Here is a 25,654-nt window from a genome sequence, read left to right on the forward strand (position 1 = left end):
ATTATCCTCTTGTATGTGCCCTTGTCATTTCCTGGCAAATGTATTTTCTACTATACTGTGTTGAAGAGAAAAAGTTAACCGCACAATAACACCCAAATTATTCTTCAGAATGGTCACCTTAGTGGCCATTATGAGGGCATCTCCACATCTATATCTTACTTCTACCAGCCCATACCTGCACTCCCTTCCTCTAGGTCACCCAGTAAGAAAATGGCAGAGCAAAGCAGAGAAGCAGTCAAAAGTGGAAAAGGACATAAACAGCTCTGTAGTCCCTCTGTACTTTCCTCTTGGGAAGACATTCAAGTCCATTCTTCAATCTTAACCCCTGAGAAAAAACAAAACAAACAGAAAGCCTCGCAACACTCACTCACTCACTCACTTCCCCCAAAGCCTTCCTTATAATTCCTACAGAAAAAGCACCCTAGATTCTTCTTCAACTTTTCAAGCCCCTTATCAGTCAATTTCACCATCCCTTCATTCCCTAGGTGGACTTCCTATACACCAAATAGAACCAATGCATTTAAATATCCTTCAATGAACCTCATTTATGCCTTTCCCAGCTAGAGGTAGCAATTTCCTCAGCCTTCTAATTCTCTGCAAATATGAAAGAAAAAAAAATCTCAAAATTCGTTATCTACTGCAGTAAGGCAATCTTTTCATTTGTGCCCCTTCAAAAATCCAAAATATTTTACTTTGGCCTTCATCTTTCAGCTGGAAAAATCCTCATCATCATTCCATCTCTTCCAACAAAACCAAATCTACAATCCCCTTTACTGCTGTACAAAACACAGAATTTTATTATTCTTAAACAAGCTCCTGTCACACTCGGAGAAAACGAGGCAGTGAGAATACAGTGCTACAACACGTCTGATCCATCTTGAAGTCAGTTTTCACGGGTCCAGGTTAAAACAAAGATCACATCACTCCCTCCCCTCCCACCCCGCGCCCATTTCCATTCCCAGTTCATTCTGTACCTCACAAAGTAGAACTTTGTTTTAAAGGGGCTCTGGGACCATAACCATTCCCCCTCAGCTTCTAAGAGCCCCCCTCCCATTTCTTAAGCCTCTTCCCTGCTGCACGAAGCAGCACCTTTTCCCTGTGCTGGATTTGAGGCAATTGAGGAAGTCTTTACCTCAGGATGCACCTCCGTGGCAGAAAGGACTCCCCTTGCCCTGCACGCATCCCCACCTTGCCCACGCGGCAAGTATCATGCAGCCAGTATCATGGAGCCATCCTAAGTTGCCCTAGACGGCTGCTTCACAGCTCTGGGCTGCGAGTCCAAGAAGCTGCTTCCCACCGCCTGAGCCACAAACAATTGCCGTCGGTCCAGAGTGGTTAGAGAGGCAGGGCGGGGGACGCAGGGTGCAGCGGGGGCTCCATCCATGAGCCATCATCCAGCCTGAGGGGCGGAGCGGGCGGAGAGATAAAGGTAGCTCAGAGCTGCACCTGAGAGCCCAGTGGCCTGGCTTCTCTGCTTGCTTGAGGTCACCTGGCTGCAGCCTCCGGGCTCTCTTTTGTGGTTTGGGAACAGGGAGAGCCAAGCTTCTACCACCTCAGAATGGCTGTGTGGGCAAGGCTTAAGAGCTGGTCCTTGGGAAGAGGGAGCCAAGAGTCCCCACCATCTTTTCTGTGAGACAGAAAAGTTTGTCTCAGCTTACTTGGAGGCTAAAGAAACCATACCACTCTTTTTGGAAGATATGTCAGCCTTCCTACCTTGAGAAAGGAGCCAACTCCCTCTTGCACACAATCCGTTTATACACACACACACACACACACACACACACACACACCACACACACACCACACACACACACACACACACAAATTTTTTTAGCTCCCAAGCTAGGGAGAAAGTTGCTATCTCCCCCAAATTTCCCCATCCTTAGGTAAGAGAGAAAAGGATATCTGCCCCCACTGACACACACCATGTAACTATCCTTTACTTGATGTTGAGGAAGGAAGACATTCCCCTATCCCAAGTGGAGTTAAGCCATAGTGGGGAAGAAAAGGGCTACCTCCTCTATGTGGAGAAGAAGGGAGAGAAACTGATCCTCTCTATTCTGTCTTGGAAGTAGATACATTTTCAATGCCCACCTAACAGCATCCATTTTTCTTGCCTCCTCACTGACCAGAGACAGAAAGCCTTGAGACTGCAAACCTCCTTCTTTTGGAGGACTGTCTTTCAAGTCTTCCCCACAGAGTCACACTCAGGTGACAGGAGGCTTGGTTCTCCCCACTCCCAAGTCCCAAAAGGAAGCCAGGAAGCAGCAGCCAGTTTCCTCCATGCAAAAAGCATATTTTAGGTTCCCCGATCCCTCTGTTTGCTTCCCTGACATGTATTGGTGCATCAATACTGGGTCTGAAAATTTTTCAGTTTTGATTTTTTCCAGTCTGTGCATTGGTCAGGCCTGCCTGGACATCCAAGAAGCCTTTTTTGACTGTCAGCTTCACATGTGCATTCTTTAAATCTTGTGTGATCCCTGGACCTTTGTGTTCACATCTCAACAGATGCGCTTGTTCCCTGGGCTGTGCCGGAGTAGCGAGGACAGATATACAGTGCAGTAAGCATCAATTGGACTGAATGGAATCAGTGCGTGACTTGTCACTAATATTTACAAACCTACATCCCAGCTGGTACTCATCTTTGGGCTAGAAGATGTATAATCCAGCTCTGCACCAGTGGTATCAGACAGATTTTAGTTAATTGCAATAGTGCAGGAGAATTCCCTGCTACCATGTCCCAAGTTCAGTGGTAGCAGCTGGAAAGACAGGAAATTTCCTTTGTCTGTAGGAAGTTCACAGGCTATGTGGTCTGGGAAATTGAAGTGGGAAAAATTATATGCTGAATTTAATAATACAGTAAAACATTTTGAGAGCGAACACAACCATTATTATAATGTATTGTTATAATTGTTTTATTTTATTATTAGCTACTGTTGTTAATCTTTTACTGGGTCTAATTTATAAACTAAACCCATCATTTCTGAAGTGTTTGGTACTACAATGATTTCAGTGATTCACTTGAGCTCTGGAAATATATTCTTTGCAGATAATGGGTGATACCATATACACTTATGTCATTAGTGACATAAGGCATTTATGAGCACCTCCATATGAAGGATTCTGCCTTCTGCTTCTGTCAGAATTATTTACAAATCTTTAACATCTAAAACTCACAAATGTCCTAATCAATATAACTAGATCAGAATTGCTTTGATTTAGATCACTTCATTAAAGCGATAGAGGCCTATATGACCATCAAAAATGGTTATCAAGACGGCAGAGAAGAAGCATTCTCCACCAGACTCTGTGAAGGAGAGTTTGCGTAACAAATAAGAGACTACATATGGAAGAACTAAAAAAGAGGAAAAGCATGGAGAAACACAAAAGTGTGACAGAATGGCTGAAAAATACAATGAATCAAAAAGGCAAAAGACTAAATCAAGGAACAATTTGTAGCTCCAGCCTTGGTTCTAGTCCCAGCTTCCCTCTGGATGGAAGGGAAGCTGAAGCCTCCACCTCAAGGTAAACCAGGCAGCTTCTGCAACAGACTGGTAGACCTAGTTCTGGGACAGTAACTACACCATCAGCAAACTCCAGTGTGGAGATATGACAGGATAGTAATTTCCCATGCATCACAGGGCAACAGCAGACACCCCTCATTCCCCATGCCTCAGAGAGTGGTGGCAAGGCACCATAGTGAAAGAGGGCCTTCTGATCAGTCTGAGGCACTCAGAGGATCTTGAAAACAAGCAACAATCACCCCTTAGGGCATCATTAAATATCTGGCCACAGAGAGGGTTTGACTTGCAAGCAGCTGAGAAGTTAAAGGGAGCTGGAATAGGGAACTGGCAATCCTGCCTAACTGACTTTGAAAAATTTCCAAAACAAAACACCTAGGCTTCGCTGGCAGATGGCTTAGAAATCTGAACTCCTTGCGAGATAGATGAGTCTGAGCAATTTAACAGAGTTAAGAAATCACAACCCAAAGATTTCTGGGACTCTCAGTCATAAAGTTCACATGGGAATCTGCCACCAGAGGCAAACTTAGGCAGAGGGTTGGACACAGCAACCCAAAGGTTCCTGGCAGGAACAAGGAAAGCAGCAAAAATGCCCAGAGGTCAGTGGCCCTGCCTACTACACCACCCAGTCCAGCTTCACTGAATAAGGTCAATTTAAAAAACAAAACACCATGCCCATACTGACTGGGAGCTCAAGTTAGAGCCCCTTCTTCTTCTTATCTTTCTTTTTGTTATTATTCTTTTGTGATACTGGGACTTGAACTCAGAGTCTAAACCTTGAGCCACTCCAGCAGCTTTTTTTTTGTGATGGGTTTTTCAAGAAAGGGTCTTGAGAACCATTTGCCTGGGGCTGGCTTCAAACCTTGATTCTTCTGATCTCTGCCTCCTGAGTAGCTAGGATTGCAGCCATGAGCCACTGACACCCAGCTAGAGCTGCTTCTTGAGAACAAACTACAATGAGCAGTAAGCTTTGAACTGAGCAAATTGGGGGATTTAAAAGGTTGCAACCTGGGAATTACAGGTCTCAGAACCTCAAAGTCTGCAAGGGAGACAGACCAGAGGAAGGTATAGAGGGTGACATTTTGACTGGGACAATTGAAAAATAGCAAAAGGTCCAGAGTCATGGCCCTGCCCTTTCAAGCTATTCACAAGAAATAGAGACCCTGCCCACTCAAATCTCTCTACATTTCAACAGAAAATTTCACACCCCTATCTATGAAGGCTATGCAGACTGGAAAGAAACTCAGAAGACAAATGCTCTGGAAAGCATGAATAACACTATAATGTTCCCTCCCCTAATGACCCCTGCTTGCACTCTAAGCTAAAGGTGCAACTCCACTCTCTTAAAGCTGTTCCCATAAAATTTAGGGAAAGGACAAACTTGGACAAATACTGGGATTGCAATGACAAATCTATCCAACAAGAAATAGAAGATTTTGTTGTTGTTGATAATTTGTTTCTTGGATTTTTTTGCTTGGTTTTGTTTGTCTTCTTTTACCCTTCACCCAGTTTGGGTTTTTTGGCTGTTTTTGTCCTATTTTCTTTTATTGTACTTAAAAAAAAACCTTAGTTTCTAATTGTCATGTGTTTTTCTTTTCTTTTTCTCTTTTTTCCTCCCTATTCTCCAAACTGTTCTTTATTTCCTTGTTATAAATATATAGAGTTCTCTCATATTATTATCTCTTTCACTTACCTCTCCTTCTTTCCATTGGTTGCACTCCCCTCCATTTCTCACACCCAACCTTCATAACACTCAATTTCCAATTCTTATACATTTCAACCAGTGTTAAGCTCCAAGATCATCCACCTAAAAAAGCAGACTTTTGCTCCCATGCAATCTTAGTGGGGGAGACAGATAAGAGTTCTAATTGTTTCTTATTCATTCAAATACCTCATTAATTGCTGAACTGTTAAATCTTGTTACTGCAGTGGGTTATCCACTTTCACAAGGAAGTAAAAGGAAACTTAGAGCAACAGAAGTGCAATTCACAGTGTAGAAATTTAGATATGAAAAACCAAGGTACTGTCTCATATCCAAACTCCCACAACAACTCAACATCTGAATCCAAGGATAATGAATTAGCAAAACTGTACGAGAGGTAATTCATAAATCTACTGTTAAAAATGATCAGTAAAATGAACCAAGCCTTGTATGCACATATGAATAATAAAAGAAAAAAAATGATCAGTGGCCTCAAAGGAGATTGAAGAGAAATGATGTTAGGAAATCAATCCAAGAGCTGGACAAGAAAGTTAGCAATACAAAAAAGAAATTAAGCAAGGGAATGTAAATTAGGAAAACTAACCAAGTAGAAATATTAGAAATGAAAACCTCAATAAATCAAATACAAACCACAGTGGATAGTATTATCACCAGACAAGAAAGAAAATCAGAGCTGGATAACAAGATTGAGGAGTTATTGATGCAAACAATCATAAATTAAAAAATGAATACACATGAATTCAACATACAGAAACCCTATTATATGACCAAAGATGAAACCTAACCATTCACACAGTGGAAGAAGGAGTGTACATAAAAATTAAAGGCATAGGAAACCTAGTTAATGAAATCATAGCCGAAAATTTCCCAATATAGACAGAGGCAGTATTTTGAAGCCCAAATAGTCATTATCAGAGAAGAACAACACCATTTCATAGCATAATTCAAATGCCAAAACTTGAGAACAAAGAAAGAATATTGAAATATGCAAGAGAAAAATGCCAACTAAGTACAAAAGATCTCCACAGACTGGACATGTGGCTGAAGTGGTAGAACACCTCTTTTGCAAGTGTGAAGCCCTGAGTTCAAACTCCAAAAAAAAGAATAATCACAGATCTCTCTGCACAAACCCTAAAAGTGAGGAAAGTTTGGATCAATATAATTCAAACACTAAGAAAAAATTACTGCCAACTGGGAATATTATATCCAGAAAAGCTGTCCTGCAATCTTGATGAAGAAGTGAGGACTTTTCATAAGGATAAGCTAAAGTGGTTCATGTCCACCAAGCATGCATTATAAAGATACTCAAGGGAATAATTTTCATGGAAGAGGACAAAAACAGTCACAAACACAAGTGATAAGGAAAGAATAAAACTCAAGGGGGGAATTGACAAACTCATGACTGGTAGAAAAGTAGAAAGTATGATCAACTCAACAAGTCAGCAAAACCTGAAGATGAACAGAACCAAAAGTAAAGAACCATCAACATAAGACTCAATCTGAAAAAAACTAAACAAACAATAGAAACACAGGAATAAGTATATACCCCTTAATCATAACCTTAAATGAACTCAACTCTTCTATCAAAGGACACAGATTGTCTAATTGAAACAAAAAGCAAGATCCAACAATCTGTTGTTTAAAGAAACACACCTTACAACCAAAGGCACATACAAACTTAAAGTGAAAGGTTGGAAAAAGATTAACCAGGCCTGAAAAAAAAAAAAAGCAAGCAGGAGTAGGTAGACTCATATCAGACAAAGCAGATTTTGCAAAAATCAGTAAGAACAGATAAAGAAGGCAACTACATACAAATAAAGGGAATGATCCAGCAAGATGTTATAACAATTATAAATATGTATGGACCAGACATTGGTGCCCCCAAGTTCATAAAACAAACACTTTGAGCTTAAAGAACACAATAATAGTGGGAGATCTTAACGCCCACTTCCATCAACAGACAGAACATTCAGACAAAAAATTAACAGAGATATCCTCAAACTAAATAATACCATGGTTGAAGTGGACTTAGCAGGCATTTATAGAATATTTCATCTTATGACAGCAGATTACACATTTTTCTCAACAGTTCATGGAACTTTCTCTGAAACAGATCACATCTTAGGTAATAAAGCAAGCCTCAACACACACACACACACACACACACGCACACAAATTGAAATAATTCTCTGTATCCTAATATACCATAATGAAATGAAATCAGAAATCAATAGCAAAGAAAAACATAAAAACCACTAAAACTCATGGAAATTGAACAACACACCTATGGAACGACCAATAGGTCATTGAAGAAATGAAGAAACTTCCACATTCACGTGAAACTGAGGATTCAACTTACCAGAACCTATGGGACACAGCAAGGAAGTCTTAAGAGGGGACATTTGCAGCCAAGAGCATCCACATCATAAAGTTACAGAGAACTCAGATAAGAAATCTGTTGATGCACCTCAAACTCTTAGAAAAACAAGAGTAAGCCCAGCCAAAAAGTCATAGATAATAAAAATCAGAGCAGAAACCAATGAATTAGAGAGCAAAATGATTATACAACAAATCAATGAAACAAAAAGTTGTTTCTTTGAAATAATACAGAAGATTGACAAACCTTTAACCAAATTAACTAAAAGAAGAAAGGAGATGACCTGAATTAATAAAATTAGAGGTGAAAAAAGGGATAATATAACAGACACCAAAGAAATTAAGAAGATAATATGGGAATATTTTAAAAACCTACATTCCAGCAAACTGGAAATAAAGAACAAATAGACAAATGAAGAAAAAATAGATAGATTTCTTGACACATGAGTCACAAAATTTGAACCAGGAGGGCATTAACAATTTAAACAGATCTATACCAAGCAAGGATGTGGAGACAGTTAAAAAGAACCTCCCAACAAAGAATAGACTAGTCCCTGCTGGATTCACTGCTGACTTCTACCAGACCTTTAAAGAACTAATACAATGCTCTTTAAACTATTCCATGAAATACAAAAGGAAGGGATACTACCAAAGTCTTTCTATGAAGCCAGTTATTACATCAATATCAAAACCAGGTAAAGACACATCAAGGAAGGAAAATGATAGGACAATATACCTGATGAATACAGATGCAAAAATCCTCAATAAAATAATTGCCAACAGAATCCAATAACATTAAAAAGATCATATACCACGATCAAGTAGGTTTCATTCCAGGGATGCAAGGATGGAACAACATTAGCAAAATCAATAAATGTAATACAACACAGAAACAGACTCAAGGACAAAAATCAAATCATCATCTTAATAAATGCAGAAAGTCTTTGACAAAATTGAACATCCTTTCATGATAAAAGTTCTGAAGAAACTAGGAATAGAAGGAACATTTCCCAACATTGCAAAGGCTATATATGCAAACCTATAGCCACCATCATACTAATTGGAGAAAAACTGAAACTATTTCCTCTAAAACCAGGAAAGAGGCAAGGGTGTGCACTCTTCACACTCTAATTCAATGTACTACTGGAATTCCAAGTAAGAGCGATAACAGGGGAAAGAAATGAAAGGTATTCAAATAGGTAAGGAAAAAGTCAAATTATCTCTACTTATAGATAATATGATCTTATACTTGAAAAACTCTACCAAAACTCTTAGATATCACAAACACATTCAAAAAAGTGGTGGGATACAAAATCAGTTGCATTTTTATGCATAAAAATGAACAATGTGAGAAACAAATCAGGAAAGTAATACTCAAAGCAGCTTCAAAAATATTTAAATACCTAGAATTAATTTAATGAGGGAGTTTAAATACTTACAAAATATAAATTATAAATCACGAAGAAAGCAATCAATGAATACATTAGGAGAAGGAAGGACCTCCCATGCTCTTGGATGGAGAGAATCAATATTATGAAAATGGCTATACTACCAAAAGAAATCTATATGTTCAATGCAGTCCCTATCAAACTTTCAATGGCATTCATCTCTGAAATATACATATCAATCCTAAAGTTCATATAGAAGCATAAAATACCTTGAATAGCCAAAACAATCTTGAGCAAAAGAGCAAGGCTGGAGTTATCACAATACCTGACTTAAAACTATTTATAGAGCCATAGTAATAAGAGCAGCATGAAGACCACTGGAATAGAATAGAACACCCAAGCACAAAGCCATGCAGCTTGTCAAACCCACAGGAGTGGCAAATGACACTCCTTTGTCATTTGGTTTTTGACAAAGGAGCCCAAGATATGAGTTGGAGAAAAGATAGTCTTTTCAACAAATGGGAAAACTGGCTATCTACCTACAGAAGATTGAAAGTAGATCCCAGTCTCTCACCTTATACTAGTATCAATTCAAAGTGAATCAGAGACATTAATGTCAGATATGAAATTGTGAAATTATCAAGGAAAAATAGAGAATACACTAGATCATATAGGTATAGGTACCAACTTTATGTATCAAACTCCAATGGCTCAGCAATTAAGAGTAAGGACTGACATAAGGACTGCATGAAAGTAAAAAGCTTCTGCACAGCAAAGGAAACAGTCATTAAACTGAAGAGATAGCCTATTGAATTGGGAGACAATCTTTGCCAGATATACGTTTAACAAGGGATTAATAACCAGAATATAAATGGAGCTCAAAAAAGCTAACACTGCAAAGAATCACCAACCCACTGACCAAATAGGCAAATGAGCTGAAGAGACAATTCTCAAAAGGAGAACTGTCTGGTTAATAAATGTATTAAGACATATTCAACTTCCTTGTCCATAAAGGAAATGCAAATCAAATAACATCGAGATTTCACATCTCTCCAGTCAGAATGACTGTCACCAGTAATATAGACAACGACAAATGTTGTCGAGGATTCAGGGGAAAAGTACTCTTCTGCACTGTTGGTGGGAATGTAAATTCGTGCCACCACACACATATCATGCTTGTTTTTCTGTCTGGCTAGTTTTGTTTGAGATGATGATCTCCAACTGCATCCATTTTCCTGCATACAGCATAATTTCATTCTTCTTTATGGCTTACTAATACTCCATTGTGTATATGTATCACATTTTTTATTCATTCATTAGTTGCTGAGCATCTATGCTGACTTCTAATTTGATGCAACCCCATATTTCAGTTCTAGTTTTTACTTTCTGAACAATTGCAGTTATATTCAGAAAAGTGTTACCAAATGCCTATATCTTTCAGGATTTCCACAATGTTTGTCCCCAGCAGTTCAAAGTTTCTGGTCTTACATTAAGGATTTTTAAACTTTTATTTTATTTTCAAGTTAGCATACACTAATAATGTGATGGGATTTCATTGTGATAATTCCTTACACATGTGGGCAGTATTTTGAACAAATTCACCCTCTTCATTATATTCTCATTCCCATTCCTTGCCTTCCCTCCTTTTTGCATGTGCTTGTGTGTGTGTGTGTGTGTGTGTGTGTGTGTGTGCATAATACTTTCATCCTCTTCACCCCTTTTCCTTTCCGGTCTGTATACATCTCCTGCTGAACCCTTCCCTAGAAAGCCCACTTTTATACTAATGTCTTATTACTATTATCATTACCATCATCATAATCATTTTAGGTCTATTTTCCTCAAGTCAGTGAGAAAATGCAATATTTGGCTTTTTGAGCTTGTCTTATCTCACTCAACATCATGACCTCTACTACCACCACCCATTTTCTGGCAAAGATCATCATTTCATTTTTCTTTAAGGTTGTGTATATGTAATAAACTTTCTTTATTCAGTCATCAATTGTTGGTTACCTAGGTTGATTTCACAGCTCGGCTTTTGTGAATACTGTTGTGATAAACAGGGTGTACAGGACTCTCTCTTGTATGCTGCTTTATACTTCTTTGGATATATGCCCAAGAGTGGTGTGGAGGCCTAATAAGGTAAGTCTATGTTTTGCTTTTTGAGTAACTTCTATACTCATTTCCATAATGGTTGCACTAAGTTTATATTCCCACCAATAGCATGTGAGGGTTCTTTTAGCCCTCTAACCTCACCAGTATTTGTTAATCATTTTCATGATGACTGCAATCATGACTGGGTTGAGATAGAATCTTAGTATAATTTTGATCTGCATTTCCTTTATGACTAACGATGTTGAACATTTCTTCATGTATTCATTAGCCATTTGTGTTTCATTTGAGAACTGTCTGTTCAATTTGTTTGCCCATTTATTAACTAGATTATTTGTTCTTCTGCTGTTTAACTTATTGAGCACTTTGTATATTCTGAATAATAATCCTTTATCCATTGACTAGCTGGCAAAGATTTCCTCTTGTTCTGTGGGCTCTGTTGATTCTGGTAATTCTTTCTTTTGATGTGCAGAAAATTTTAATTTGATACAGCTCAATTTGTCAATTCTTGGTGAGCAATTGGAGTCATGTTTAGAAAATAATTATCTATATCTGAGTCTTCCAGGTTTTACATTAAGGTCTTTGATTCATTTGGATTTACATTTCTACAGGATGAGAGATAGGTTCTAGTTTCCCGATTGCACATGTATTTGAGCAGTTTTCCTAGCATCATTGGTAGAAGAAGCTCTCTTTTCTCCAGTGTGTGTTTTTGGTTCCTTTGTCAAAGATCAGAGAGTTGTGGCTGTGTGGCTTTATTTCTGGATTTTCTGTTTGGTTCCATTGATGTGCATGTCTGTTTTTGTGCCAGTACCATGATAGTTTTGTTATGTGGCTCTGTAGTATGACTTAAAGTATGGTATGGTGATAACTCCAGCATTGGTATTTTTCTCAGGATTGGTTTGGCTATTGGAGTCTTTTTCAAATGAATTTTAGAATTGAATTTTCTATTTCTGTGAAGAATGACTTTGGAATTTTGATGGGCATTGTATTAAATATGTAGATTGCTTTCAGTACCATATCCATTTTCATAATATTGATTACACAGATCCATAACAATGGAGGTCTTTCTATTTAAAAGTCTTCTTTAATTTCTTTCTTCAAGGTTTTATAATTTTAATTCTAGAGGTCTTTTATCTCCTTAGTTAAGCTCATTTAATTTTTTGAAGCTATCATGAATGAGATTGTTTTCCTGATTTCTTTCTCAGTCTTCATTATAGAAAATCTACTGATATTTTTAATGTTGAATTTTTTTGCTTCTTTGCTGAAAATGTTTTTCAAATCTAAGAGTTTTATGGATGCTATTTTATGGTCCTTCATGTGTAGGATCTTACCATCTGCAAATAGGAATAATTTTGTAAATGTCACAATGTACCCCAGTACATCAATTATAAAATAAAGTATAAAAATAATTTTAGCTTCTGTGTGTCCTTATATCTAAATTGAATTTCTTGCTAGGGATGATGCCACACACCCGTAATACCAGATACTCAGGAGGCAGAGAGCGAGAGGATCATGGTTTGAGGCCAGCCCAGTAGAAAATTTAGCAATACTTTATCTTAAGAAATAGAAAACAGCCAGATGCGATGGCACATGCCTACAATTCCAGCTATGTGGGAGACATAGGTATGGGGGTTGTAGTCCAAGGCCAGCCCCAGGCAAAATGTGACCTTATCCGAAATGAAAGTGAAAAGGGCTGAGGGCGTGGCTAAAATGGTAGAGCACTTGTCTGGCAAGTTCAAGGTCCTGAGTTCAAATACCTTTACTGCCACTAATCAGTCAATCAATAAAGTGACTTATATACCAGGATAGGTGGGACTTGTTTGCTTATTTTAAAAAACACATTTAGCCAACCTATGTCTTTTGATTGGGGAGTTTAATTCATTTATATTCAAAGTGTTACTGACGGGGGAAGGACTTGTGTGTCCTTTGGAATTATATCAATCATTTCCTATATGTCTAGTACTTATTTTGTCCCTTTTTTCCTTTCTTGCTGCATTGATAATTGTGATGCATTGTTTTCTTTTGCAGTTGTACAGCTGGGGTCATTTTTGTATTTCTTTTTTACATCTCCTGTAGGCACTTATCCTTTTGTTTATGTTAGGGATTACATGAAATATCTTAAAGTCAATTATTTTATCTGATAACCGTACTTCAATCATATGCAAAACTATATATTTACCCTTTCAACTTGACATAATGGATCTTACAATTACATTTTTTCATATTGTGCATCCACTAACCTTGAGGTATAAGTAGTTGTATACATTTATCTTTTAAGCTACATGCCTTAATTAAAGTGATTTGAGAACCAATATTATAATACTAAAAATTACATATTAGTTAATATTTTTAATATCATCTGAGAGATTTGTTATTTTGTAGATTCTTGTGTTTTTGTCTAGAATCTTTTCATTTGTACTTGAAAGAACACATCTAGCATTTCTTGTGAGGAACGTTTAGCTGTGATTAACTCTCTCAGGTTTGGTTTGGCTAGGAAAGTCTTATTTTCTTTCATCATTTTTGGAGGACAATTTTGCTATATATAGTATTCTTGGCAGAGGTTATTTTTCTTTCAGAACTTTGAATATGAGTAAGTTTCTAGGTATTTGTTTTATCCCTTTTATTGAATCATATTTCATGTTTCTTTATATTTTTGTTATTTTTTTAGCTGCTATTTGGGCACTTGAAATAAAAAACACCACACCTCTACAGTCTTTACTGACTGTCTTCATGTAAGGGAAGACTTTAACTAATCACACCAGCTAGAGATTCTGAGGGAACTCTCAAATATTTTCTGAGGCTATGCTTTCTCTGATCTTCTTTGTGCATAATTTCTCAGTTGAAGTTTGACCCTTTCAGTTTCTACGTCATAATTTCTGTCTCTCCCTCATGCTTTACTATGGTAACACTTTGGGGTCAGTATCCCCAAAGAGGCAGCTAAACCATGTCACTTACTGACAGAATTCAACCTCAGGAAAGAGAAACTGGTCCCTCAATAACCCTCCTTCCGAAACCCAGGATGTTGCATGCATGTTGTACTCTTTTCTTTTGCTCCCAAGGAAGAAGCCACAAGCTGAGATTTTTTTCACGATAATGCCACTCTCTGCTAACTAGGAAAAGGGGCTGTAGTGAGTTCAAAGAACTTTTCAATGCACTTTGACGTCATTCTCCACTATGTGCTCACTGGGATTACAATACCCTCTGATTTGGTGTTCTCAAGTGCAATATTTTCTGTGTATGGTTGTATGGTTGCTAAGTCAGGGTCTGCACAGTGGGAAGAGGGCCTGGATGGTCTAATGGCCATCTTGGTCTAAGCAGCATAAAGTTTCAAAAAATAGACAATTGGAGATCCTTCTGTTCTATAACACATTAAGTAAATGAAATGTTAATGTACACAGAAAGTCCAGAGAATTCCAAGTACATTTCAAAATTCAGCATCTGACAAATCAGATCATCTCAAATAAGTATAGAGCAGTGGTGTTGAAGAAAAGTGATGAATATCTAATGATGTATAAAAGAAATATCATATGATTAAATAAGCTAAAAAAACCATCATTAAGATAAATTTGAATGAAATCATGATTGAGAATCACAATTTTGATTTCTGTTGTTAAAAATATTGGCAACTGCAATTTCACCCTGAACCTAGAAAGACCTAGGTCCCTCTTGATTCTCCTTCTTGCTCAAATACAAAAATCAGGGGTGCTTATTGAAAAGCATCTTGTTACAGACTGAACATCTGTGTCCCCTAAACACTTTTATCCTGAAATTCAATCACCAATATGATAGAATTGGGTAATGGGGACTTGAGGGTGTGTAATTAGGCTGTGGATGTGATTAGGGACTTCATAACAAAGCCCAAATCTGTCTCACTCTCTTCCATGTGAGGATACAAGGACGTGTTGGCAGCCTGCAAACCACAAAAAGGTCCTCATCAAGCTGGGTGCCAGTGCCTCATGCCTATAGCCCTAGCTACTTGGGAGGCTGAGATCACAGTTTAAAGCTAGCCTGAGAAAATAGTTCGCAAGGTCCCATCTCAAAATAACTAAAGCAAAATGGACTAGGGGTATGGCTCAAGTGAAAGAGCACTGGCTTTTCAAGTGCAAAGCCCTGAGTTCAAATCCCAGTCTTCACAAAAAAAAGAATAGTGTTTACCAGAACCAGACCATGATGGCCCCCAGTCCAGTATCAGACCACCAGCTTCCAGAACTGTAAGAAAAAGTTCTTTTGTTTCTAAGCTCCCTAACCTAATGTACTTTGTTACACCAGACCAAACTTACCAAGAAATATCCCTAGCCTTACTGTTCTTGCATTCTGCCCTTCAAGTGATGAATGTTGTCCCCACACATGATAACAAAACCCTAAAACTCTGAGCAGATGAACACTGATGGTTTTCTCTAGTTTGTTCTGTAAGATGTGTTAGCTATTATTTGCTTCCTACAGCACACTCACCTAAGTACTGACTTCAGTCTGCAATGCCTCAATAGAAGCTTCAGTTAACTTTTGATCAGTTAACTTTTTTAATTAATATATTTAAATATATGAAAGATGCAAACAATGACAAGAGACTGGGAAAATGATGAACAAAAATCTGGTGAAAATACTAATTTTGACAGAAAGAATATCAACAAAAACAATAAAAACAAGAATTAGGGGACTGATTAAGTGTTAGAAGTCTCAGTAAAATCTAGTCTTGTTTTAGTAACATTTAAAAAATCTTATTTCGTAATAATAAAGCTAAAGTAAAACAAACTATAAAGCAAATATATTAATATCTTATTTTATTTACTTGCAATATGAGTTAATACATTATAAAATAGACATAAGTGACATTATTTTACCACATTGGAAATTTTGAGAATGAAAAATCATGTGTTTGCTTTTTAAAATTCCTCATTTTTTACTGACTTTAGTGTTACTGTGTGTGTTCATAACAGAAATTCTGATTTGAGAGCCATTTATTGAGTCAATTCTATAAGCATGTACTTGTTTATGTTGTTGTAGTCAGAAGCTACTTCTTGTATTAATATAAAATAAATTCATTATTTTCCAGTTTTGCAATTTACAGTTGCAGCACAGGTCACACTCTGCTAAAATTCCGAGTAGCTGACAGTGCTGCATTCCTTTCTGTAGTCTCTAGCGGAAAATGTGTTTTCTTAGTTCTTCCAACCCATAGAGGCTACCCTTATTCTATAGCTTATGACAAATGCTTATCACCAATGCCAACAATTAAGACCGCCCTCCTGTGCATACATCTCTCCCTATGAGCAAAATCTTAAGAATTTCTCAGTTTGTAAGGGTTGATGTTATTGTATTGTGATCACTTGGATAAGCCACCCATCCCAAACTCCTTAATGCAATTATACTTGCAAGTTCCCCTTTACAATATAAGGCAATGGAATTCTCAGGTTCCAAAGAGCTGGGCACGAACAGCTGTCTGAATAATATAAGTATTCAGAGACTGCTATAAAACCTCTGAAGTCTGAATTGCATGGATCACTCTAAGTACCAAATATCTACCTTACGTGAGTTCTGAGATAATGATAGTTGATTCATGATCATGAACCTATAAATCATATCATAGTTCTTTTAAATAGAATAAATATTTACTTAAACCAAGATATTGACTATTTACATCATGCTACAAAGAACCTACATAAGTATATAAAATGCCCACAAAAGAACCAAGACATGCTTTTTAGCCCTTCTAGATACTAGTTCTCTTGTTTTCCTCATAACACTTACAACAATGTAGTTTCCATAGAAACTTACGTAAAGAAGCTTTGATTTCCTTGTTCCTTAGGCTGTATATTATAGGATTCAAAGATGGAGGTATCACAGAATAGAAAATAGACACCAGAAAGTCCACAATGTGTGGGGAATCAGGAACTGGTTTTAAATAGGCAACGGCACCTGTCAGTAAAAATGCAGTCACAACTATTAAATGGGGTATGCAGGTCGAGAAAGCTTTTGACCTCCCTTGTAATGATGGCATTCTCAGCACTGCACTGAAAATCCAAACATATGACAACCCAATGGACATCAAGCATAAAAGTCCATATATGATTCCAGTGGCCACACTAACATCAATGTTGACATGCATCTTTGAGCAAGAAATCTTCAGTAGAGAGGGGACATCACAGAAAAACTGTGGGAGTTTTCTGGAACCACAGAAGGACAAAGAGAAAGTTCCAGCTGAATATGAGATTCCAAAGAGACTCCCAAGGACCCAAGAGACAGCTACCATCTGCATGCAGACCTCCCTGTTCATGATGGCATCATAGCGTAGAGGTTGACAGATGGCCACATAGCGATCATAGGACATGGCTGTGAGAATGTAAAGTTCAGATCCAACAAAGTGAATCACCAACAAGACCTGACACACACATCCTGGGAAAGAGATGACACTTCTGTGGGACAAAGAGTTGAGAATGAGGTTTGGGACTGTGACTGAAATGAGGCCTGCATCCAGAAAAGATAAGTTCTTCAGGAAGAAGTACATGGGGGTGTGAAGAAAGTGGTCCATGGTGACAAGGATGATAATGAGAAAATTTGCTGCAAGAGACTCCAAGTAAATCAGCAGAAACAGAAAGCCAAGTAAACTCTGGAGTTGCTTGCTGTCACAGAATTGCATGAGAAAGAATTTCATCTCCTCTGTGTGGTTGGTCATGTCATCATTCTATTTTCCTGCTGTGGGGCAAAGGAAGGAAGACCACACATCAGGTTCACACTGAGCCTTCCTCTTGTCTGACAATGCATTTTCCTTCCTGTAAGAATTCAACTATATTATGTTTATAAAACATGCTGTCTTAAATGCATGTTAAGTTTAAATGACCTTAAAATGTCATTTCCAAAATGTGTTAGCATAACACATGGGCTGATTAGAAAGAGTATTTGAAAAAAGGTCTTTTAGTGCATCTGACCTATTTATTAATAAGTTTCGTATCTTAATAAAATTTATTTTGACATTTTACTGATTTTCTAAATAAAACCATTGGTATATCAGAGTGAATTTTTAAAGCAATTCAGAGAAAAAGTAGTCATTTACAAATGTTTCTGTTTTTAACACTTAATATTTTTACAGTGAGTAAAAGTATTTTCTGTTTCGCATTACACAAATTAATTAAACAAGTTTGTTGTAAAAGTGAAGATAAGTAAAGAAATGAGATTTATAATTGTGGATATATCATTATAATGAAAAAATAACAGGTATGGGTGGTAAGTAAGATAGGCACATAATATATGGGGAAATTAACTATTTCTGGCCCACAGGATATTTACAAATGCACTTGTGTACATTCTGTCTTTCTTACACACACTCATAAATTGTACATCCAGTGTTATCAATTTGGGAATACATATTGCAAAAATACTAGGAGCTACTAAATTAGTTACAATAAGTCAAATTACAACAGTGGTGACTGAATAGAAATATGTCGTTTAAGGTGGATGAGTAAGTTAGTGTGTGAAGAAGAATGAAATGTAGGAAATATTTTATGTTGCAATTTAGAATAATTTTAATGAATTTAAAAAAGTTCATAATAATCTAGGTATTTAGCCACATACATTGATTTTTCAAAAAATGCCCCAAATGATAATTTATAAGTTACCTCAACTGACTTCAGTCCAACTTGCCAAGCCTCCTCAGCTGCGTGGGAGAAGAATTAATACCTTTCTAGGTGAGACAGAAGCACCTTCAACAGTCCTAGATTTCAAGGCTGGAGCACATGGGAATGTTAGGAAATCAATAACTAAGGACTAGTCAAATGCACATTTCCAAAAGATGATTTGCATGAGGCCTAAAAAGTGTGGGAGGGAAAGAATTAAGTGCTGGCTCATTGTGGTGCTGTACAGCCAGAGAGACCAGGAGATGCAGTGTGCTGTAACTAGAGTGGACCTTGGACCAGACTGTGTTACTAGGCAAGAGGGCCTTACATTCCTGCAGAATGTACAGTAAGCTACAGTACGTTTGCACAGGGTTGGCCTAGGAACATTATCCTTTCATCTATGCCTCCTGTCTTGCTGGGATTTTGAGTGCCTATCATCACGTCCAGCTTATTTGTTGAGATGCGGTCTCACTAATTTTCTTTGCCCAGGCTGGCTTCCACAAATGGCTTATATTACACAAGTTACTGATCCTAACACAACAAATGCACATGAAAAGAGTTAAAGATGGAGTCAGGATGGTGTAACTGAAATAAAATTGAACAAGACTTTTTCTCAGTAACATGGTAATTAATGTTTTCTAACTTTAGATTTTTCCTGATATTCTTTGTCTCTCGTTCTTGTAATTGTTAAATGAAGAGTTTGGTTTCTGATATTCCCCTCAATAGGCTTAGTGCTTCATAGATATAAAGGTGTTGATCACGTCCAGTGTGTATACAAGGCAGTCTCCCAAGTTGATTCAATGTTGTGTTTCAGTCACTTTTAGACCCCTCAGCAGTCCTATCAGCAAGTACTGGTAATCATTAACATATTATTTGTGGTAAACCAAGTTTAGCAAGCTTAAAAATAATTCATCTTCACTCACATAAATAATAGAAAAAGATGGCTCTCAGCTCTCTTCATTTATTTTCAGTTATCAAATTTGTTATTATTGATGCAAGATGACTGATTATTCAATGTCAATTTTTAAATCTACATTTTACTGGTGATGATGTTCAATGGGGCTTTTCTTTGTTTTAAATATGGGTAAATTTAGCCCCATGGTACATGTGAAGAAAATTGGTTCTTGTGATCCTTGATAATGTCCATTTATATAATCACTCTTACAGGGGACTGCATCAGATGTCATGGATTAAAAGTAGACAAGGACTTTGAACTCTGCCAGACTTCATGTGACAAACTTCAGGAAAAGGAGTTTGGAAAGTTCCCAACACAAACAAATGCTCAATGTTTCTCTAGGTAGAAATTCTATCTCCTGATTGGATTATTTCACATTGCATACATGCACCTCATAAATATAAACATCAATGTGCAAATTTAAATCTTGAAATAACTAAAGTGAACACTTCAAAGGAAATTTAAATTTCACATAGTTCAGCTCCTGGCTTGAAAGCTTTTAATACAGAAAAAAGCTTCTTTGTACACACTCAGTCATAGACCATGGAGATCCCTTTCGTTACCTGCTTTACTACAATCTTGTGAAGCCCCACTATTCAGACTCACCTGGTAAGGTTCAAAATGTTAATATTTTCTTTTTCTCTTGAGCTTTCCTACTCTTCATGGTGAGAGGGAGAAAGTCAGTGAATTTCATCTTATCTGGAGCTCTCTTTTGCACAGGCCTGGGTGCTGAAATCAATTTCAATTTCTTATAATCAGCCTCTGGGAAAAAAGATTTGCAGGACAAACACAATTCTTGTGGGGATCATGATTGCAGCTATTTATAGCTTTATTTGTGTCTAGTCTAGGTGTGCTCCCTCACACCTCATATTCTCACACTCCTGCTGTGGCGTTCTCCTGTAGGGCCATTGAAAGTACCACCTGGCCTCCTAAGGAGGGAACACCACAGGGTGTCCAGGGCACTTTGCTTTCTGTTGTAATACAAGAAAATACATTCAAAATGTCCTAAGCTCTATGACAAACTGAAGATTGAACTCCTTTATTTTTGAGGGTGTCAAGGAATTTCAATAATGATTTTTGTCTTTGGTTCTGTAGTATTTATTATTATGCTTCCTCTGAAGTCATAAAAATCTGCATTGCAATCTAAGATATCTCTCAAAATAAAGATGCTTATATAGTAACATACAATGTTCTTGCTTCTTATACCGCATACAGAAAAATTCACACATAAGTGAAAGAATTGCAGTGAGAATTCTAATTATAAGAATTTGAATTGAAATAATTTCATTTATCATAGTAAAAAATCTGAAACAGCTTAAATTCCATCAGCAGAACTATAGATATATAGAACATAATGAATCCAAGGATGGAGTTAACTTAAGAGTTAAACAAAAAAGTAAAGTAAAGCTATGAAGGGATTGAAATTTGTATTTTGCAAATGCTATGTTAAGCCAAATAAAAAAAGATTATTACTGTGCTATGAACTGATGTATGTCTTCAAAAGCTTTTCAAACTTTAGTTTTATTTAGGCTTTTAAAGTTTTTCATTAAATATATTAATAGTACAAGGGGTTTCATTGTGATAATTTCATAGATGCATACAGGGTGTCCTTCAAAATTTGTATACTAAATCCTAACTCAAGTGTGGCTGTATTTAGAGGTAAGAACTTTCAGGGAGTAATCAAGTTTAAATGAGGTTGTAAGAGTGATGCCCCAATCCAGTAGGATTTGTGTCCTTTTGAGAAGAGACACCAGACTCCCTTTTATAATGTGATGACACAGTGAGAATGTGGCTTTTCAGACCCTGTAAAGGAGCCCTCACCAGAACTGCAGCCAACTTTTCCTGATTTGAACTTCAGTTTCCAGAACTGTAATAAAATAAATTCTCATTGTTTAAGCTGCCCAGTTTGTTATGTCAAACTGAGATGAGAAAGACACAGAACATGTACAGGCATAGCAATGGTTTTATGAACAAAATTAGTGAATACTTAGAAAATACAAGGCAATTAGTGAGATGTATGGAATTTTCAGTGTAATGGTCTTGTATACATAAGGAAAATATGAAATAATGTTGGTCATTTACACTTTGTTGTCTGTATCTTACATTTTTGGTGTGTTTATGAAAGATATCTAAATTCATAAATCAAATTCATTGCTATTGCACACCACGATTTATTCAGCTTTAACCTATTGCATCACATACAGAAGGTAGTTGATATCATCCAATTCAACAAACATTCTCACTTATTCATTTGGTCAAGTATTACTGCAGGCACAAGCAAACAGAAGTATGAAAATGAGATATTTGGACAGTAAAGTATCTGATTATCCAAATACTTCAGTTACATCCATGCAGCACTGGCTGTGAGAATGAGCATAGATTCTATGTTCTCAGCTTGGGGAAAGCTGTGTTTTCTACTTACATGGTACTTTTAGGGACATTGTCTCCTGCATTGTGAACTTCTCAATCTCAGTAAAGCTAATTTTATTTATTCAATATATTACACGAATTTATATCTTTGAAACAATGAGACAATCCTGTGGGTTTGTGTGTGTCTGTGTACCTGTTTGTCTATTAGAGGCAAACTAGCTGATGAATATATCTACAAAAAACAAACAAGCACAAATAAACACTTCAGAAACACGTAAGTAATATCTATACATAGCTACATATATTCTGTAGGATAGAACAAGCAAATAATATAATTTCATGTAATAAAATATTTAAAGTGAAAATGAAAAAAGATCATTTTATTGAAAGAAATATCTATTTTGTGAAATTCAACATTTATCATGTTATAGTAAAAAAGATACTGATATAGTAAGTCCAGAGAAGACAGGAAAAAAGAGAAAAATATAATAGCTAATGAGAAAATATTGAAAAATATTTTTCAAAAATTTCAACAATTTTTGCTGTTATTTATTCTGTCTGAATTCTGAAGGAACAGTTTTCATTAAGCATGACCTCATATTATCTAATATATGTTACATGCTTCATAAGCTTGAAAATTTTTGTGAGAAATCAAGCTTTTCACTGCTGTTTCTGCCATGCCTTTTCCCATAAACAAGTAAGCAATTCATGTATGCACTTCAAGGACACTTTAGTTTTGTGTACATCATTTTTTTGTTTAAGGCTGTTAGATTTTTAAATCCAATTATTTTAATTTTACTTTTATAAATAGTACAAATATACCAATATTAGCTTTCACTAGAGAAAGATTATTCCTTACCCCATACCATCTTCTAATGTTTGGAATTTTATCTGAATTGCCATAAACTCCCATTGAAACTGGCTTCTTTCATGCCTAACTTGGAGGAATAGCATTTTAATATGATTACTTAATTCCAGCTGTAGCAATCCAGATTACTGCCTGCCTCTCTGATACTATTGATCTCTTATATAAGTTATTTAATGTCTTTTCATCTACATATCATATGACTTTCAAACTATGATATACTTAGGACTAGCTATAATGTATTGGTATTGCTACAGTTGTATACAGTTGAAATACAGTTGTATTTCAACTGTCTCAATTATAAAAATAGCTAGTCTCTATAACTATACCAAAACTTTTCATTCACTTGATTATGTAAGAAAATAAAAATGAAATATCTTCATGAAGATTGATTTAAATATGATTTGCAATATAAGTTATGATAACTCTTTGATAGTAATTTTTTGTAAGTGTGCTTTAATAACTGATGTTTCTATAATGACAAATACTATATTAACTTAATTTTGGCATTGAAATTTTAAAATTATACAAAACACTGGTGTTTTAAATAATTGGCTTACATTAATTGTCCAATCACTCCTACTCTGTCATCTTGCTGACACTACTCTTCTAAATGTGGAATGTTCTATCATCTTTGCCTTTTTCTGGTTAAGAGTAGAGATCTTGATTCAACTGAGGCTCTGATAAGTCAAGTTTGAGTGTTATATATCTTTGATCATGAAAAAGGAAGTAAATAAGGAAGAAAAATGCATGTCAAAGTGAAATATATTTTAATAAGTATAATTAATATGCATTAATAATTATAATAAACAGAGACCAACACAAATTTTTGGTCTCTTGCTCTGACCGATTTCTGCCATGTGAGGACACGAGAAAACAGTCATCTGCAAACCAGAAAGGGATGCTCACCAGATATCAGATCTGCAAATCAGGAAAGGATTCTGACCAAACATCAGATCTACAAATCAGCAAAGAATCTTCACCAGACATCAGACCTACAGATCAGCAAAGGAGCCTCCCCAGACTTAGATCTGCAAACGAGGAAAGGATTCTAAGCAGACATCAGATCTGTCTGTCCGCACATTGATTTTCAACTTGCTGGTCTCCAAAACTATAAGAAATAAATATATTTTTTTAAATGTCAGTTCTGTTATGGAATTTACTTTTATTGATTTTCCCAATCATCATAATCATAATCAGTTGTCTTCTACAGCTTAGAAGAGAGGATGAAATATGTGGAAAGATGTCATGTGATAATCATGCTATTCTTTTTCCTTAGGAGTTAAGCTTCGACTTTCAGAAGATGAGGACTTTTGAAATTGTAGATGCCTAATAAATATGATTTGAAACAGAAAAAGATATTAATGTGAGTGTATATATGTATATGTATACAAGAAGTACACACAATTGTTATGGGAAATGTAGAATGCTTATCCAAAAATTCACAGAAGAAAAATAGTAAACAATATTAGTAAGACAATAGACTTCACAAAATTATCTCATAAAATAAATTTAATTTAAATGTACCAAAAATCCCATAATTTAAATTCAATTTTATTAAACTATATACAAAATTATCTTTGACTAATATTCACTGATTAAAAGAGGCACACATAAATTCTTATCCATGGAAATATTTTATTCTTAATTTTGAGTTAATTATTGTTTTAATTATACAAATTTATGGGATACCATGTGAAAATTTGATAACTGCAGTATGTATTGATCAAGTCAGAATATTTTACATTTTCATATTAAATTATGTTATTTTCACTTCATTTTTGATTAAATAATTTTATTTTCACTTTATTTTTGATTAACATGTGGTAAAAATATGAATTCTATGGGTTCAAGTGTGATTTTTCAATACATGTATGCAAATGTACTTATCAAATCAAGGTAATTAAGGTTTATATTTCCTTATCATTACTTTGTGTTTGGAGATGTCAACCTCTTCTACTTCAGCTATTTATAATCTACCTATATATTTTTATATATAGAGTGGATTATTATGAATAGTCACCACATTGTTCTATCAAACACTAGAACTTATTATTTCTATATAGCTTGGTGTTAGCACCCGTTATGCAACCTCCTTCTACCCTCCCCACACCCTATGCAGAGGTGCAGGCCCCTTTGATATACCGACATCATTTCCTTAAATCAAAATCCAAAAACAAGATAGCTGAATCACATAGAATTCCACTTTTAGTGTTTTGAGGAATCTCCTTACCACTTTTTATATGAGCTGTACTAACTTGTATCCCTACCAGCAATGTATAAGAGTTTCCTTTTCTCCATATCCTGACTAGATTTTGTTATTTGGAAATATTTTAAAAGTAGTGTGGCAGTTAAGCACTAAAGAAATGAAAGTTAATGTTATAGAGTTTAGCAAATCTAGCTTCAAACTGACAAATTTAACATAACTCTCAGTAATTCAGAGAACATGTAAAACAGTGGCCAGAATTCACACAAAAGGGTTAAAATTGAGGGATGATAAATCTATTCAGGAACTTACAATGCTATCATTCCCCAAACTGGAAATGAACTATTCTTTTTAGGTAGATACTATTTTCAGTGACTAATTGAATGTTGGGACACAGGCATGCTTCCAGTTCTTGAAAATATTAAAAATTTACAAAATTTTGTTACAAATCAAGTAAATTAAAATAATTCTCTCTCTCTCTCTCTCTCAACCTCTATTGAGAAAAATCATATTTTCAGTAACCTACTGGTCAGG

At 36.0% G+C, this 25,654-nt stretch overlaps 2 protein-coding genes across 2 annotated transcripts in view; one reads left to right on the forward strand and one right to left on the reverse strand.

Annotated features, from left to right (window-relative positions):
* LOC109674272 (thyroid receptor-interacting protein 11-like) overlaps positions 1-25,654 on the forward strand; it is a 939,645-nt gene that overhangs the window by 335,640 nt on the left and 578,351 nt on the right.
* LOC141414011 (olfactory receptor 14K1-like) lies at positions 16,825-17,787 on the reverse strand. The gene has a single exon (XM_074048893.1). It carries the CDS (start codon positions 17,785-17,787, stop codon positions 16,825-16,827), a length of 963 nt encoding a protein of 320 aa, XP_073904994.1.

The sequence above is a fragment of the Castor canadensis genome, chromosome 11, assembly GCF_047511655.1.
Source record: "Castor canadensis chromosome 11, mCasCan1.hap1v2, whole genome shotgun sequence".
Lineage (NCBI taxonomy): Eukaryota > Metazoa > Chordata > Mammalia > Rodentia > Castoridae > Castor > Castor canadensis.

What these genes read in the sequence shown, in the direction of transcription:
- LOC141414011 (XM_074048893.1), bottom strand. Translation starts at nt 17,787, where the DNA reads ATGACCAACCACACAGAGGAGATGAAATTCTTTCTCATGCAATTCTGT.